Source organism: Henckelia pumila, chromosome 3 (assembly GCF_033568475.1).
Source record: "Henckelia pumila isolate YLH828 chromosome 3, ASM3356847v2, whole genome shotgun sequence".
NCBI lineage: Eukaryota > Viridiplantae > Streptophyta > Magnoliopsida > Lamiales > Gesneriaceae > Henckelia > Henckelia pumila.
In genome coordinates, this window is record NC_133122.1 from 144,508,699 (window position 1) to 144,528,104 (window position 19,406).

General features: G+C 34.8%; 2 protein-coding genes across 2 annotated transcripts; both read left to right on the forward strand.

Annotated features, from left to right (window-relative positions):
* The first annotated feature begins 3,269 nt into the window (after nt 1–3,269).
* LOC140892125 (NADPH-dependent oxidoreductase 2-alkenal reductase-like) lies at nt 3,270–5,617 on the forward strand. The gene is made up of 5 exons (XM_073300877.1): nt 3,270–3,581; nt 3,687–3,864; nt 4,071–4,237; nt 4,475–4,557; nt 5,103–5,617. Exons 1-5 carry the CDS (start codon nt 3,270–3,272, stop codon nt 5,479–5,481), a joined length of 1,119 nt encoding a protein of 372 aa, XP_073156978.1. The 3' UTR covers nt 5,482–5,617.
* Nucleotides 5,618–7,511: 1,894 nt separating this feature from the next.
* Nucleotides 7,512–8,468, forward strand: LOC140889674 (uncharacterized). The gene is made up of 2 exons (XM_073297397.1): nt 7,512–7,790; nt 8,007–8,468. The coding sequence occupies exons 1-2, from the start codon at nt 7,512–7,514 to the stop codon at nt 8,466–8,468; spliced, it is 741 nt and encodes a 246-aa protein (XP_073153498.1).
* Nucleotides 8,469–19,406: the final 10,938 nt, after the last annotated feature.

Genomic DNA, 19,406 nt, shown 5'->3' on the forward strand with positions numbered 1-19,406 from the left:
GGCCTCCGCGACCACACGTGAGGCAGCTTCCTACAACATGGATTTCAAGGCATTTGGGGTGATCAGAAACTCCTCTTGCGGCGGGTGGTTAGGAGGCGGGTGGTTAGGAGGCGGGAGCTCCCGTCCACCTTCAGTGTTACGGGTGGCATGTGATCGCGTTTGCATCTCTAGTGGATAGGTGGCTTTCCCACAGACGGCGCCAATCTGATGCGGGCGAAATAATTATGTCCCTATTCAGCAAATAAAATAGGAAGTCGTACGTCCTCCTGGTCTCCTGCTTCTATGATCACCTAAAAAAGTCGCACGTCTTCCTTTTGGGCTGTCACCTGATTCACGAACACACGTTAGAGGCGCCGGGTGGTTACCCGGCGAAAACCCTCCGACGCTCAAGTCAGCGATCACCTCCACACAAAATAGGAGAGCAGAGAGCTTTTGTAGGCTCAAGAGTCACTTACCTTGAAATGAAGAGATTCACTCCTATTTATAGGCAAAATTGAGCTAAATTGCACACTAACCCTCCTAGGCTCAAAAAATGCAATTTAATCCTTTTAAAAATGCGATCTCCGCAAATTAACCCACTCAATTTATTTATACATAAAAAGTATATTAAAAATATACTTATACCCACCATATATATACATATTTTCAATTAAGTTTGAGTGGGCTACATGTTATCATATATGCATGCATGCATGCATACATACATACATACATACATACATACATACGAAATTAATTTGCAAAGAAAAAAAATGTATACATATCGCGATAAGTCCTAATTCCTCTACTCTAAACATGCATCTGGTTGTAAGTATTTTCAATTATCTTTTAATCCAATATATGATTTTTTGGCTTTTGAATTTGCATATATGATATTCTAAAAATTAATATTACTTATACTTAGTTCATCGTATATACAATTTCGAATTTATTATAGAGAACGTAATAATTATCGATTTCTTGCATTGGTTTTACTAAATTATAAATATTTAGCAAATCATGAAACTCAACATTTGCTATCTCATAATTTGTCGTTGGATTCACATGATCACTTATAAATTATTATTATTTTTTGTACAACTACAACTATAAGCCAGAAATAAAAGTTTTGAACCCCCGACAACTCAAACTGGATCCTCAACAAAGAAGTTGAGGTTCTTACAAAGTACATATCCACCAATCAATGAATGAAGCCAATTCGAGAAATGAAACGTGATTCTTACTTGATGTTTTATACCATTTTCTTTATCAATTTAGTTTATACTAGTGATTTACGATGATTTTTCATCATTGTGGTATGTTATTCTGAATCTGAATTAATTATCTCGTTATACGCTAAATGTCATCATTGGTTGACTCTCTGATTATTGATTCATTAATCTATTTTTCTGAAAATAATAAATCATCTTTTCAAAAATTATTAGAAACAAATAAAGATTATATTGTATATAATTCCTTTGTCAAAGCCATCAACTCGAATTATGCAAATATTAACTCGAGTTTTGAGCTAACATTCCAACGAGGTAAGCCCTTTAAAGAACTACCGGAGAAACTAACAATATCGTGACTAAATTTGGCTTCCAAAATATGTAGTGAGATTACATTCATCTGAGTGAAAATAAAGATAAGCGTACTGTTATTATTAATTTAGGCTGCTTGAAAAAATATTTCACTTGGATAAAAAGAAACGAAGTGAATTACACAAATATTTTTTTTCAATAACCACAAACGAATCAATCGAATATTGATTAATACGTAATCAATTGAATTGACACTATTAAAAACATTCATTTTGCTCAGAAACTGAAATATTCCAAATATTCTTGGAAATTCTTACCTTAATTGGACCATTTGTATCTATATGCATAAATTAAAATCCCTATTCATAGAGCTCGTGGTTCGAGAAATCAAGATAAGATTATCAAACCACCTCTTAACGTTTTCATTTATTTAAGATGTAATAAATGTGTTCAAAAAGGTCGCGCGCGTCATTGTTTGATTTCAACAATCAATAAAGTATCATTGAAAACAAAAAAAATGTTTTATTGGATACGACGTGAGTGTAATTATACTATTTGTGTATTTAAGTAACTTATATGATCAAGATTCAATATCGTGTACATCGATATTTACATCGATTATATCGTTTGATTTTACTATTATGTCACAGATTTTGTTTTCAATTTATGTAAGATTTGAGAAATGAAAATTTTGTGTTGAATTTTTTGCTATGTAAAAATTGATATACAAATATTAGCATACATGTAATATCACGTTTTCTAATATTATTCGTGTTCTTCAGACATTATTTATATATATCTCGTCTATAAAATTCCTCATTCATGATTTGTTACGTGCAACGCATGTACACTTCTCTAGTATATATATAATTTTCTTTAAAAAAAAGAAAAAAGAAAAGAAACAAGAATGTGACATTCCATAAGATGTTCAATTGAGCATCTTAAATTTTTTTCAAAGAAAAAAAAAAAGCTTCAAGGGAACCATATATATATGTAAAGATTTTGAGTAAGAGAACTTTGGGGAGTCATCCATAAAATAAATTAATCTGATTTATATTTTTAATAAAAAAAAATACTTTTTACGAGTCGGGTCGGGTCGGGGACATCTGGTACGAGCTTTTGTGACAGAGTTTTGGTTTTTTTTTTTATGACGTGGAACTTGCAGCTGTTATCTTTCGGTGCACACTGTGTTAACCCTCAGATTAACGCAATAAACTGCAAACTACGCTAGCTAGATAAATCGCACTAGGCAAACCCTGTGCGACAAACTAGTTTAAGAAGGTGTTGGTAGGAGGAATCGAACTCCTAATTTTTAAGCCAAGTGTTCACCTACTCCATCAACTAAAACAACTTTTGATGGAATGAGTTTTAGTTCTTTGATCGGATAAATTTTGGTGTCGGTTGTAATAAATAATTTTTATTCGGCCTACATTTAACGCGATCTTTTGTCAAGAGTTCTCAAATATTTAGCCAAAGATATCGACAATATTCAGCATAGCGTCATGTCACAACTCCAAGTCTCCAACAAAAAAAATCGAGTTAAATGTGCAAAACCAATTTTTGCATATAAAGAATAAATTTAGTCCAACGAAATGATCAACTTAAATTATGATGTGTTTGGAATTTTAGCATGGGTATTAATCAACCATTATATGCATCCCATTATCTTCCATTTTCAAATAAAATAAGCGGCCGGTTATGTGTTAGTATTCATTAGCTAATCAATATTCCTTCTACTGGTGCAGCCGTATGCTACATCATATATATATATATAATTATAGAGATAAACAGAGGCAGCTTGGGAGTGGACATAAACCTGAGAAGATAATGCAGGAAATTATAAGTAACAGGTTCGTAGCCATAAAGGATCATGTGAATGGAGCTCCCAAAGATTCCGACTTCGAAATCAAGAAGGAAAAGATCATTTGCGTGTGTCCAACAATGACCGTGATAGTCAAGAATCTCTATGTATCCGTCGATCCGTACCAGATCAACCGTATGAAGAGCCGCAGCGCATCCCAGGCAGCGATAAGCTTTGCGGCCGCCATTAGCCCCGGCCAGGTACGTATATGTACTGATCAATGGATATAAGTTAGTTAATAACTACCTTTTATAGGTACGCATGCTTGGATTTGGTACATATATATATATATACATGAATTATAGGCCATTGATACTTACGGCGTGGGACGCGTGGTCGCTTCGGGGCGGCCGGATTTGGAGAAGGATGATCTTGTGGTCGGTTTGCTGACATGGGGGGAGTACACAGTTGTTGAAGAAGGAAGGCTTCTGAATAAGTTGGACCCGATGGGACTACCTCTGCCTTACCATGTTGGGCCTCTTGGTACGTATGTTCTTACTTAATTCGAAGATGTCTATGTCACTGCACCACTATTCGTGGTGACGGTTGCGAAGAATTCTTGATGAATAACACGAGGACACATGAATTTCAGCATTTTAAACAGGGCTTAGGCATATGTTTTTTTTTAAGGCTTTCATTTTCAACTAATTCCGAAAATCGAACGGCGATTTTGTTGGTATATGTTGCAGGATTTAGTGGACTTACAGCGTACGGGGGATTCTTTGAAGTGTGCAAACCAAAGAAAGGTGAGAGTGTATTCGTTTCAGCAGCTTCAGGATCTGTTGGAAGTTTGGTTGGCCAATACGCTAAGCTCTTTGGTTGCTATGTGGTTGGTTGTGCTGGTTCTAAGAAAAAGGTGCACTTTCTAATCTTATATTTTTATTATAGATATTATCAGTTATCCATAAAACGACTTTGTTTATTCTACATCGTGAATGTTACTTCTGATATAATTTACACAAGATGTTCATGTGAAACTAGAACCAGAGTGTTACGCCTCAACATAGAATTAATAGAAAAAGCGGCCTTAATTATACAAGCATGTTTTTAAAAAATATATAGTGTGTGAAATTGAATATGATTATAAATGTAGGTTGATTTGCTAAAGGAGAAGCTAGGATTTGATGATGCATTCAACTACAAGGATGAGAAAGATCTCAAGTCAGCACTCCGAAGGTTCATTCTGAATTTTTCGTCTCTGTCTTCTTTTAATGAAATTTTTTTTTCTCTATATAAGTTCGAACTAATGGTGAACAAGTCAAAGCTAGGTAATTGTAACGTTTATAGACTATAGTAATATTTGAATACACGAAAAACACTTGAAAAAACAAATTGAAAGAATAATAATTTGCAATGAAAAACCAAATCGATCCCATGCATCTTCATATTCTTGTTAGTTAAGAAAAGGAGGGATCAAGAAGAGAAAGCAAAATTCCCTTTTTCTTGTATGATGTGTATGAGTACAGTGGCCCTTATATACACACTAATCTAGAAATTAAAACAAAACACAGAGAATAAAATTTGTTATTCTGTTTTGCCTAGTCGCTCATGGAGATTTTTCTACCATCTTCTAGAGAATTCTCCTTGTGTAAAGTTTTTACTTTGCACATGTTTGCACTCGAACGTATTACTTTCTTATTGGATGAGGTTACCTCAAGAGTTTATTACTAACTTTTATTAGTTTTATTATTCAACGTGAGACAATTGTAACAACATATCAGGTACTTCCCCAATGGAATCGACATATACTTCGACAACGTAGGGGGCGAGATGCTCGAAGCAGCGGTAGCCAATATGAACACGTTTGGGCGAGTTGCCGTATGTGGCGTCATATCCGAATACACCGGTGGCGGCAAGAGGGCGGCCCCCGATATGTTGGATGTGGTGTACAAGAGGATTAGCATTCAAGGATTTCTGGCGGCGGATTTCTTGAAATGCTACGCCGATTTTATCGCGACGACGGTGGAGCACCTCCGCACGGGCAAAATGCAGGCACTTTGTGACATATCGAGTGATGTGGAGAGCATCTCGAGTGCTTTTACGGGACTCTTTAGTGGTGATAACATTGGGAAAAAGATCGTTCAGATTGCGGATGCATGATTAATTAAGGATTTGTGATCAATTTTTACATGCATAGTCACAAAAGGCTTTTTGTTGGGAAAACATCGGATAAGTAATTAACATATATGTGATTTTCCATTTTACTTAATTATTGGAAAGGGTAGATTGCATACAACTTGTTTGTGAAATATCAAAATAGCTGATAGCATTCCGTGAAAAATAAGTAGGCATTTAACCACTCATTAATACTTTTTTAACAAGGTGTAATTCACTTTTTTTTATAATGTGGGAACCCGCGGCCGCTATCTTTCAGTGCGCGCTGGATAAATCCCGAATCAACGTAATAGCCTACAAACTACGTTAGTTAGGTAAATCACACTAGGCAAGCCCTGTGTGACAGACTAGTCCAAGAGGGTGTTGGTAGGGAGAATTGAACTCCTGACCTACTCCACCAACTTAAACACCCCCTTTGAACCCCTTTGGGGGATATTTCACATTTTATATGTTTGAATGTACGAAAACTGTCATTAAAAGTTAAAATCACAAAAGAATTTGTCCCTCAAATTTTACTTGTACTTGTTATATCCCTCAAGTTTTAGATAATGTCCTGATTTATTATACAATTAGTTTAACCTGGGACGGATCAAAGATTTAAACTTAGGGGCCTTGAAATATATTTTTAAAGTTGTTTTAAGAATAAATATATGTTTGAACAACTATTTTATAAAAAACATTTGAACATTTCAAAAGTCATGTTGTTCATCTTTGTCTTCCATGATTCCATACTGACATCTAAAAACATATTTCAAGTGTTCTTTAAAAACTATACTTGGATAACACTTTTTAAAAAATAGTTTTCAAAAAATATTTTACAAAACTTTTATCCAACAAATATTTTAAGTTTTTTTTTTCACTTATAAAACACTAAAACTGTTTTTAAAGTACATGTCCAAACGGAACCTAACTTTCAATCAAAATTTGTAAGAATTTTTTCTGAAAGAACGTGTATATCACGTTATTCTCTAAATTGAGAATTTTAGAGTTTTGTCTTTCTTAGACTTGTTTTAAGATTTGATGATATATGCTATCTTGTAAAAAATATGTTATCTTATCAAATGTATATTGTAAATTGATGATATATATCTTAACAGTTTTGTTGATGAGATATCATATCAAATCTTTATTCAATATTGTGTAGGATTTACAAATATTGAAAATCTATTTAAGAAGATAATTATACATAGATGAAAGACGGCGAGAAGAGTGCAGAAACGAAAAGCTAATTACTGCAGAAATTCAGAAGCTAAAGATTGAAGATCGATCGGAGAATTTTTGAAGTATTCCTTGCCATTACACAGTGTTGCCGAGTAGTGTTGGAAACACCGAAGAACACGCGAGTGAAGTGTTGTTCAGAAAGTGGTTCCTTGGTTTTTTTTTTTTGTTTTTCGGCACATGTGTTTAGAACTTCCTATTGGTTTTTATATTTTAGTTCTTACTAGTTTTTAGGAAGTTATTTATTTTCTCAACTTGTTGAGAAAATTAGGTTTTCATATATAATCACTAGTTTTTTTTGTATAAACTGATTTGTTTTCTAGTGGTTATTTTACTCTGAGACACCGCACAAGTATTGATTACTTGTGCATAAATATCTTTGTGTTATTTATTTTATGTTTAATTATTCCGCTGCGTAGTGTGTCTTGAAGTATTGAAGAGACAACACTTAATCTGAAATTTATTTCTGGTATTTCTGTAATTGAGAAGTCAAATCCTTTCAAGTGGCGTCAGAGATCAACACTTGACGATACTAACTGAAATTCTGATTTTTTGTGTTTGACAGAGTTTATTATGGAAATACCATATTTCGGCACTACTCAACGACCACCAACGTTGGATGGATCCAATTATGCTATCTGGAAAGTCAGGATGCGAGTATATATCAAATCCATGACAAAAAAGTCTGGCAACGTGTGTTACAAGGCTGTAGTCCACCCTGAAGAACTGATGGAGAAGGATATTTTCTCCTCAAACCAGAAACAGATTGGAATGCTGAAGAAACAGCAGCTTCAAACATGAATAACAAAGCCCTTAATGCTATATTTACTTCTCTTGATTCTAACATGTTTGCACTGGTGACTAACTGTGTTTGTGCTAAACAGGCTTGGAAAAAACTTCAAATGCACTGTGAAGGATCTGAAAGTGTGCGCCGAACCAAAATAAGGATTCTTACTACTCAGTTTGAAAATTTGAGAATGGAGGAAAGTGAGACAATTGATGAATATGAACGCCGCTTGAGGAAGATTGAAAATGAGGCAATCGATCTAGGAGATGCTATATCAAATGAACGCCTTGTAAGCAAAGTGTTGTGATCACTGCCCGAAAGATTTCAAATGAAGATATGTGTTATTGATGAATCTAAGGATACATCAATTTTGAGTTTGGATGAACTGATGAGTTCACTGCGAACGTATGAGTTAGATATGAATATGGGAAGAAAGAACAAAGGTAAGTCTGTTGCTCTACAAGTTTTTAACGACTCATACAATGATTTTGTTGATCTGACGCAGGAAGTAAATGAGTCTGACTTAGGAGATGAATCCATTGACTTGCTTACCAAACAATTTGGTAACTACTTAAAGAGGATGAGGGACTCAAAGAAACCTAGACAGAAATCTAAAGCTCCAATCACTCCTGTTGTTGGAAGACCCTTAAGAATTGATGGACCAGAACAGAACACCACCCCATCTAAGATTCAATTTCGAACACAGAGTGAAGGAAAAACTCTGACTATATCCAAGAGAATTGATTTTGTGAAGTGTCATGAATGCACAGGTTTTGGTCACTATGCGAATGAGTGTCCAACCAGACTTCGAAGAGGAATGAATGCTTCCTTAAGCAATGATGAAGTTGAAGAGGGTATAGAACAAGGAGAAGAAGAAACTCACAATGCACTAACTGTTCTGATGCAAAAGAAAAGCAATGTTGTTGCGAGTGTTGCAACACTTAGCCATAACACTCACAGAAAATAGAAGTGCTTGAATGCATCGGCAACTGAAGACTTGAATAATCAAGATGCTGATGAGGATGAGGTTTCTCTAGAAAGTGTTTAGAAGATGTATGAAGAATTGTTTGCTGATTGGGTGACAAGAACCTTTTTTGAAAATATTTTGTAAAAAGGTGGCTCTGATACCACTTGTTAGAACCTAATGGGAGGGGGGGGGGATTTAGGTTCTATTGGCAACTTTAGTAATTTAAAGTGATTATGCAAATACGCAAGCGAAAGACTTAAAGCAATTAATAATAAGTGCGGTAAATAAATGCGTAATGTAAATAAAGCAGTAAAAGGGATAAGAGATGTTTATGGAAGTTCGACGATAAATCGTCTACGTCTCCCCTTCTTGGTTAAGATCGATTAACCAAGGATCCACTAGCACTTCGAACGACTTGGCTTTGATGGCTCCAAGGATAGCCTTACAACTTGACACGATCACCTCGCTGATACAACTCAACACTTGGCCTTAAGGGCTCCAAGGATAGCCACAACACTCGTAAATACACTTGGCTTCACACACAAGTGTTTACAATAACCGAGCAACCAACTCACGAATGAACTTATACAAACAACCCTCGATTTTGAATATATATCTCACAAATATTTCTTTTAACTCTTGTAGGAGAGGAACTTTCTTGCAAAGAGAGTTGAGAGTGAATTGGTGAGTTGAGAAGGCTTCAAATGGCATGTATTTATAGTTGCCAATCCGAATGGGTTCGGGTCGTCCGAACGGGCCTTCGGGTCGTCCGAACCTTGTCTGATTGAAATTCAAATTCTTACGGCTGGTGAACTGTTCGGGTGGTCCGAAGTCATCTTCGGGTCGTCCGAACGGCGGCATTAAATTCATTCCGGCAAATTTTCTTCCGACAAAATCTTCATGGCCGTAAAGGAGTTCGGGTCGTCTGAACTTGTCTTCGGGTCGTCCGAAGTAGTCATTTCGTGGCCTCCGAGAGTGCCTCCGATCTTTATTTAATTCCTGGAAAATCTTCGGGTCGTCCGAACTCACTTCGGATCATCCGAAGTAGTCTTCGAAGTCTCCGAACTTGTCCTCCGATCTTTATTAAATTTTGGAAATAATTCGGAGCATCCGAAGTTGTCTTTGGGTCGTCCGAACCTGGACAGATTCGAACTTTTGAATTTTTATTCCCAATTTTTTATTATCGGTTCTTGCTTCCAATATCGTCTATACTCAAAAATATTATTACCTGCAAATTTCTCACTTTAAACTGTTAGTAACGATTAACCGAGTTTTGTAATCATCAAAACAATTTAATTATGAGAATTGTTAATGCATTAAAAACATTAATCTCATTACACGAAATTTGTATGCGTTTAAGGCGTAACAGTTGTTAGGATCAACATATGTGTTTAGCTCCATATATTAATTTTAATTTGAAATGGGTCGGCAGTTGTAAATTTCATCCCGATCATGCCGAGTTTTGCAAGTCAGGATAGGTTAAAATCGTGCGAAAGAAAACTTGCTAAACTTAGTTGAACTGGTGATGCTAATAAGAAATAGATTCTATCCCTAGGGTGAGACCAGCTCATCCCTTACCTCACCCATCGGTGACCCTAAAATCAGGCAGGTCGGCATATATCCCTCACCATTAATCCTAGGTCGTCTAGGCTCTCAGGTCGGCCACAATGGCAGGTTGGCATAGCTCCCTCATCATCAATCCCAAGTTGACACTCGACTAGAATCTCAAGACAGGCAAATGATATAAAATCGCTTCAAAGATCGACCTTCCATCTTTAAGGGGGGTTCGAACAGTTATAAATGAACATCAAAGTTCAAATTTGAACATTTCTTTTTAGATCATACACAACCATTATCAAAATTTACAGTTGTTGTCACATGTCTCTGACAATTTCCCCAAATAGTGTTGTGAGTGAATGTGCGAGGATTCTAACATTTGACGACAGTGATGCATTTGTCTTTAATTTACTCAAAACATTATCTAATCTCTGATTTTTGTTATTAATTATTATAAATCATTGATGTTTAGGAAGTTTTAGTTTTGTCTTTTGAGTCTTGCTGACTTTTAATTTCAACGAGGCTGAGACAATTTATAGTACTCCTTCATAAATTCAATCATGCTGAAAGTCAATTTTGTCCTGGTAGAGTCGTTGAAAATAGTCCTTAACCTCGGTCTATTTGAAGTTCATACTTAGGTTGTTTTTTTACACATTCTTAGTTTATTCAGGAGCTTAAAATAAGCTTTGATCTTATTTTGTTAAATCACAGAAACTTTAATTGTCCATCAGTATTGTTATTAAAAACGATACGTTATTCTTCTCTAACACAAAAACTTATATTAAATTGTCTCAAGGGTTAATTTAGTTAATCAAATCTCCGTCCAACTCAACTCATGAAAATGTATTATTTTTTATGTCAAAAATATTACTCTTAATTGTATATATGAATCAGGTTGACTTATCTCATGGATATAAATCCGTACCGTCTTAGAAGAGATATATTTTTTCTCTAAAATATACACAATATTTGACCAAAATGTCCCCCTCCATAATATTATAATACCACTATTTTTATGAAATAAATAAAATAAAATAAAAACCCAACTTTAACATTTGAGAGAAAAAAAATTAAATATAATTGTACATAATATATATTTGTCATGCCCCGAAACTTGGACCTAGTTGGCATCGGAACAAGCCTCGGAATTCAGAAATTCCAGAAAAAAAGTTTATTCATTCGTAAAACTGAAATATATTGTTTTTCATAAACTGAAATCAAATATCTTTACATTAACAGGATTCAATTCTAATACTGAAACGCAACGGTTTATAAAATTAAACTATTACAGAAACTAAATAGCAGACATCTCGATTCATCTTCACCAGCCCCAAAACTGGATCTGTCCATCATCCTCGAGTTCTTCTTCGTTCTTATCTGAGATGGTTTTGGGTGAGTAAATGATATAAATGTCACTCAATAAATTGAAGAAATATCCCAGCTTTTTAAATCATTTCAGGAAACTTATATACACATACAAAAACAGAATTGAACTGAACTGAAAATTCATGTACTTAGCTTAATACAGAATCATGTTATGCATCAATTTACCAATGAGTTTCGTTGCTAACTGATATCAGCCCCTTATACATTTATCCTATAAAGGGTGAGGAATCACAACAGAACAAAAACAGAGCAAAGTATTCAGAATATATATTTCCTACCACTAATTCACAAGAATCGGTGCATCAAAATCATAGATTTCAAACATTCATACTTTGAAAACAGATATACATGTTGGAACAGAATTTAAAACACAATATTGGATTTAAAATCGAAAGACCACTTACCGTAGATTGATAGCAAAATCTTCGGTTGTTCTTGACTGCTCAACTGACTGCTCTCACTCTAATTTCGTGTGTACTTGCTCAAAATTTTGGGTAACCCTTAATCAGAATTATGAGTACTATTTATAGAGAAAATCCTGAATGTTAAGCTCTCCATTTATTGTCCTTAATTGCCATTATGTCGAGTTAATGTGTTGGTTATCAGAAACAACTGTCTTTCTGGGATTTTTGTCTAGATACTGGATTGATCTTGATCAACTGGTCAGTTCAGTTTACCTTGGTTCATTTTACCCCAATTCAATTTACCTTGAATCAGTCGATCTCAGTTCAGTTCACTGAAATTTCGGGTTCTTGCATATATATATATATCAAAATATTTTATATTAAAATTAACATGAACATTCAAGCCACTTAAAATCAAGGGTTTTTTTAAATAAATATTATAAAATTAAAAAAATTAATAAAAATATTGCATTCTGAAAAATTTTATGAATCTAATATAATTTAATTTTCTTTTCTTTTTTTTTTGTTTTTTTTTAAAAAGAAAAAATCGGCTGGACTTTGTCCAAACTCCAGCCGGTAAAAATAAATTTAATTTAAGAAAAAAAAAAAAAGAAAGGAAGGAATCTTGTCAAATAAAGCTGATCAGATTACTTTTACATAGCTACTTTAATAATGATTCACCATATTTTAATTATTATTGATAATTATAATATATTATTTATTTCAAAATAATATTTTGATCATTACTAAACTTTATTTAATATTACAAAAATTAATATACAAACTATTATTAATAATTCATTTTATTTTAGATATCACAATAAATACATATTCATATTATTATTAATTAAAATATTTAATCTTTTTAACATAAATTCACGTACAACTGTACCATTTAATTAAAGGTTTTATATTTAGTAAATTAACTAATTCGTTCAATTCCTAAAATAATTATAACAATCTCTCAAATAATTATATTAATTTTATCAATATTCTCAAAGCACAAAATAAATAGTAAAACTTTTATTAATTAAATTAATATTAATTTTTTATTTCTTAATAGCATAAAAAATACGTAATTGTGTTTCATAAATTTTTTTTGAAATACTTATGTTTCATAATTTTTTTATACGAAAGTGGAGTATATATATAGCTATTTAGATTATTGATAAATCGTACACAATTAATTTATAATTTTATGTAAGTATTTTAGTAATTGAATAATTAATTAACTTAATTTGTGAATATAATCATTTAATAAAATGATATTACTTTAAATATTTTTAAAAAAAAATATATAAAAATGGATAAAATATTAGTAAAACCTTTGGGAGTCATCCATAAAATGAGTTAACCTGATTCATATCTTTAACGAGAAGAAATATTTTTACGAGTCGGGTCGGGGACATCTGGTACGAGCTTTTGTGACAGAGTTTTGGTTTTTTTTATGACGTGGAACTTGCAGCTGTTACCTTTCGGTGTGCACTGTGTTAACCCTCGGAGGCTCGGACTAACGCAATAGGCTGCAAACTACTCTAGCTAGGTAAATCGCACTAGAAAAACCTTGTGCGACTGACTAGTCTAAGAAGGTGTTGGTAAAAGGAATCGAACTCCTAATTTTTAAGCCAAATATTCACCTACTTCATCAACGAAGATACCTCTTAATGGAATGAGTTTTAGTTCTTTCATCCGATAAGATTTGGTGTCGGTTGTGATAAATAATTGGTATTCGGCCCACATTTAACACGATCTTTTGTCAGAGTTCTCAAATATGCAGCCAAACATATCGACAATATTTAGCATAGCGTCATGTCACAGCTCCAACAAAAAAAATCGAGTTAAATGTGCAAAACCAATTTTTGCATATAAAGAATAAATTTAGTCCAAAGAAATGATCAACTTTATTATGATGTGTTTGGAATTTTAGCATATGGGTATTAATCAACCATTATATGCATCCCATCATCTTCTATTTTCAAATAAAGCAAGCAGCCGGTGATATGTTAGTATTCATTAATAGCTAATCAATATTCCTTCTACTGGTGCAGCCGTATGCTACATCATATATATATATATGTTTGTTCTTTTCTGCTCCAAAAGATCGTTTCTTTTGCTTTACTGGCTTTATCCTGGGGTCCACATTAAGTTGATGGAGGGCATACTCATGAGGTATTCCTGGTAAGGGTTCACCTTCCCAGGCAAATACATCTGCATTTTTCCTGAGGAACATTGTTATCATCTGTTCTACTTCAGCAGGCATCTCCGTTCCAATCTTAAGAGTTCTACCGGGACTTCCTGGAGTTACCTCTATTCTTTTGAGCGCTTCGGTTGCCTCTAAGTGTTTTACTTTCTCGACTTCACTATCGATAGTATGTATTCTATCATTTTTGGGCTCATCTGTCTGTGGATGCCTTCTCTTCTGAGTTGATATCTCGTCCACCCTTGACCTTTTCTTGCAATTGGCTGGGTCTCGCAGGATGTTAGCATGACACTCCCGAGCCAACCTGCTATCACCAACAGCCTCTCCAACTCCTTCTGACGTTGGAAACTTCAACTTCATATGATAGGTTGATCCTATGGCTTGGAAAACATTTAGACTCGGGCACCCCAGTATCACGTTATATGCAGAGGATGCATTTACTACCAAGAACTTTACCATTTTTGTAACTCTTCTCGGATACGATCCTAGCGAGAGAGGAAGTGTGATCTCTCCTAGTGCTTCCACTAATTCTCCAGAAAATCCAACTAAAGGGGTGCTGATGGGCATTAGCTGTGCATTGTCTATCCCCATTTTAACAAATGCATTAAGAAAAATGATATCTGCTGAACTGCCTGAGTCAACCAGCATCTTTTTCACCCAAAAGTTGGATATTGTAGCGGAGACAACCAATGCGTCATTGTGCTCAACTAAAGGGTATTCCCTATCTGACTCAGTGAATGTCATTTTTTTTGATATTTTCGATATTTCACACACGACTTGGGCTTGGTTAGGGTGAGGACAGTGATTCCCCCTAGAAGCATTACGCAGAAGAGTCTTCCTTGCTCTATTCGAATCTCCGCAAGCTGGTCCCCCGGTTATAACAGCGATAATCCCTCCAGTCGGCATGTTCTCATGGAAATCTCCATTATGCTTTCCTTGCTTCTCATGATTCTTTGGGGGTTCTCTGTTTCGGCGGTCTTCATAAGTCTTGTTGTCTCGTTGTTGGTGGTGAGACTTACTCACAAAGTCTTTTAAATAGCCACGTTTGATTAGCTTCTCTATTTCTGTTCTCAAACTATAACAGTCTTCGGTAGAATGTCCTTTATCTTTGTGAAAGTGGCAATACTTGTCAGATTTCAGTCGCTTTGGGTTGTCTTTCATTGGCCTCGGAGGTTGCAGCAAACCTTGATTTTCCGCAACCACCAATATATCAGTCAAGCGTGCATTTAGGGGTACCTGCTGAAGACGAGGGCCTTGGAATCCTCGTTTCTCTTCTTTTCGGCCTTCTCTTGGTTTTTCTTCTTCTCTTTTTCTTTTTCCTAAATATCGTGGTTCAATAGTCTCCTCAATGCGTATATACTTCTCGGCTCTTTCCAGTAATTCTTCCAAGGTGCTTGGGGGTTTTCCCGCTATGGATTCCTTAAACTTCGATGACAGAGGTTTTGTTGCATAATTCCTGCCAAGAGATCATGATTGACATGTGGGACTTCGTGAACAGCCTGAGTGAAACGTTGCACATACTCTCTCAAGCTCTCTCCTTCTTTTTGCACAACCGAGAATAGGTATGATGCAGTCTTAGGGTATTTTCGATTAATGGAGAACTGATGAAGAAAACGCTGAGTAAGTTGTTCCAGGCTTGCAATGCTTCCTGCTGGGAGTTTATTGAACCACGCCAGTGCACGATTAGTCAGCGTAGTCCGGAAGATTTTGCAGTACACGGCATCACTGAAGTCATATAGATCGGCTTTTGCATAAAACCTGTCGAGATGATCCTGAGGATCTCCTGAACCATCGTACTCTGGCAGACTTGCTATCTTCACTCCAGCTGTCAGTACCTCGGCTAAGATAGCAGTAGTGAATGGGCTACGCCGGGCCGGTAAGATTGCTAGAGCACTTTCTCCTCTCTCCTCAGTCCGAATTCCGGGGCACACGGGCCCGTGGCTATTTACCTCCTCCTCATGGAGCACTGTTTCCCTTCTTGCACTGGGGTTTGGTACCCTGTTCGTTCCAACTTCTTCTTCTAGTGTGCGTCTCCTTTCTTGGTGTTGAGGAGGAGGCAATTCACCATTTACATTTGGATTGTTTTCCAAGTTATGCTGTTGCACTGCCAAAAAATGTGTCATGGCCTCCGCGACCACACGTGAGGCAGCTTCCTACAACATGGATTTCAAGGCATTTGGGGTGATCAGAAACTCCTCTTGCGGCGGGTGGTTAGGAGGCGGGTGGTTAGGAGGCGGGAGCTCCCGTCCACCTTCAGTGTTACGGGTGGCATGTGATCGCGTTTGCATCTCTAGTGGATAGGTGGCTTTCCCACAGACGGCGCCAATCTGATGCGGGCGAAATAATTATGTCCCTATTCAGCAAATAAAATAGGAAGTCGTACGTCCTCCTGGTCTCCTGCTTCTATGATCACCTAAAAAAGTCGCACGTCTTCCTTTTGGGCTGTCACCTGATTCACGAACACACGTTAGAGGCGCCGGGTGGTTACCCGGCGAAAACCCTCCGACGCTCAAGTCAGCGATCACCTCCACACAAAATAGGAGAGCAGAGAGCTTTTGTAGGCTCAAGAGTCACTTACCTTGAAATGAAGAGATTCACTCCTATTTATAGGCAAAATTGAGCTAAATTGCACACTAACCCTCCTAGGCTCAAAAAATGCAATTTAATCCTTTTAAAAATGCGATCTCCGCAAATTAACCCACTCAATTTATTTATACATAAAAAGTATATTAAAAATATACTTATACCCACCATATATATACATATTTTCAATTAAGTTTGAGTGGGCTACATGTTATCATATATGCATGCATGCATGCATACATACATACATACATACATACATACATACGAAATTAATTTGCAAAGAAAAAAAATGTATACATATCGCGATAAGTCCTAATTCCTCTACTCTAAACATGCATCTGGTTGTAAGTATTTTCAATTATCTTTTAATCCAATATATGATTTTTTGGCTTTTGAATTTGCATATATGATATTCTAAAAATTAATATTACTTATACTTAGTTCATCGTATATACAATTTCGAATTTATTATAGAGAACGTAATAATTATCGATTTCTTGCATTGGTTTTACTAAATTATAAATATTTAGCAAATCATGAAACTCAACATTTGCTATCTCATAATTTGTCGTTGGATTCACATGATCACTTATAAATTATTATTATTTTTTGTACAACTACAACTATAAGCCAGAAATAAAAGTTTTGAACCCCCGACAACTCAAACTGGATCCTCAACAAAGAAGTTGAGGTTCTTACAAAGTACATATCCACCAATCAATGAATGAAGCCAATTCGAGAAATGAAACGTGATTCTTACTTGATGTTTTATACCATTTTCTTTATCAATTTAGTTTATACTAGTGATTTACGATGATTTTTCATCATTGTGGTATGTTATTCTGAATCTGAATTAATTATCTCGTTATACGCTAAATGTCATCATTGGTTGACTCTCTGATTATTGATTCATTAATCTATTTTTCTGAAAATAATAAATCATCTTTTCAAAAATTATTAGAAACAAATAAAGATTATATTGTATATAATTCCTTTGTCAAAGCCATCAACTCGAATTATGCAAATATTAACTCGAGTTTTGAGCTAACATTCCAACGAGGTAAGCCCTTTAAAGAACTACCGGAGAAACTAACAATATCGTGACTAAATTTGGCTTCCAAAATATGTAGTGAGATTACATTCATCTGAGTGAAAATAAAGATAAGCGTACTGTTATTATTAATTTAGGCTGCTTGAAAAAATATTTCACTTGGATAAAAAGAAACGAAGTGAATTACACAAATATTTTTTTTCAATAACCACAAACGAATCAATCGAATATTGATTAATACGTAATCAATTGAATTGACACTATTAAAAACATTCATTTTGCTCAGAAACTGAAATATTCCAAATATTCTTGGAAATTCTTACCTTAATTGGACCATTTGTATCTATATGCATAAATTAAAATCCCTATTCATAGAGCTCGTGGTTCGAGAAATCAAGATAAGATTATCAAACCACCTCTTAACGTTTTCATTTATTTAAGATGTAATAAATGTGTTCAAAAAGGTCGCGCGCGTCATTGTTTGATTTCAACAATCAATAAAGTATCATTGAAAACAAAAAAAATGTTTTATTGGATACGACGTGAGTGTAATTATACTATTTGTGTATTTAAGTAACTTATATGATCAAGATTCAATATCGTGTACATCGATATTTACATCGATTATATCGTTTGATTTTACTATTATGTCACAGATTTTGTTTTCAATTTATGTAAGATTTGAGAAATGAAAATTTTGTGTTGAATTTTTTGCTATGTAAAAATTGATATACAAATATTAGCATACATGTAATATCACGTTTTCTAATATTATTCGTGTTCTTCAGACATTATTTATATATATCTCGTCTATAAAATTCCTCATTCATGATTTGTTACGTGCAACGCATGTACACTTCTCTAGTATATATATAATTTTCTTTAAAAAAAAGAAAAAAGAAAAGAAACAAGAATGTGACATTCCATAAGATGTTCAATTGAGCATCTTAAATTTTTTTCAAAGAAAAAAAAAAAGCTTCAAGGGAACCATATATATATGTAAAGATTTTGAGTAAGAGAACTTTGGGAGCCATCCATAAAATAAATTAATCTGATTTATATTTTTAATAAAAAAAAATACTTTTTACGAGTCGGGTCGGGTCGGGGACATCTGGTACGAGCTTTTGTGACAGAGTTTTGGTTTTTTTTTTTATGACGTGGAACTTGCAGCTGTTATCTTTCGGTGCACACTGTGTTAACCCTCAGATTAACGCAATAAACTGCAAACTACGCTAGCTAGATAAATCGCACTAGGCAAACCCTGTGCGACAAACTAGTTTAAGAAGGTGTTGGTAGGAGGAATCGAACTCCTAATTTTTAAGCCAAGTGTTCACCTACTCCATCAACTAAAACAACTTTTGATGGAATGAGTTTTAGTTCTTTGATCGGATAAATTTTGGTGTCGGTTGTAATAAATAATTTTTATTCGGCCTACATTTAACGCGATCTTTTGTCAAGAGTTCTCAAATATTTAGCCAAAGATATCGACAATATTCAGCATAGCGTCATGTCACAACTCCAAGTCTCCAACAAAAAAAATCGAGTTAAATGTGCAAAACCAATTTTTGCATATAAAGAATAAATTTAGTCCAACGAAATGATCAACTTAAATTATGATGTGTTTGGAATTTTAGCATGGGTATTAATCAACCATTATATGCATCCCATTATCTTCCATTTTCAAATAAAATAAGCGGCCGGTTATGTGTTAGTATTCATTAGCTAATCAATATTCCTTCTACTGGTGCAGCCGT

Excerpts from the sequence above, each read along its gene's own strand:
- LOC140892125 (XM_073300877.1), top strand. The coding sequence starts at position 3,270 with ATGCTACATCATATATATATATATAATTATAGAGATAAACAGAGGCAG. Across the intron at positions 4,238-4,474 it reads GTGCTGGTTCTAAGAAAAAG|GTTGATTTGCTAAAGGAGAA; the intron begins GTGCACTTTCTA and ends TTATAAATGTAG. Across the intron at positions 4,558-5,102 it reads CTCAAGTCAGCACTCCGAAG|GTACTTCCCCAATGGAATCG; the intron begins GTTCATTCTGAA and ends ACAACATATCAG.
- LOC140889674 (XM_073297397.1), top strand. The coding sequence starts at position 7,512 with ATGAATAACAAAGCCCTTAATGCTATATTTACTTCTCTTGATTCTAAC. Across the intron at positions 7,791-8,006 it reads CTATATCAAATGAACGCCTT|GAAGTAAATGAGTCTGACTT; the intron begins GTAAGCAAAGTG and ends GATCTGACGCAG.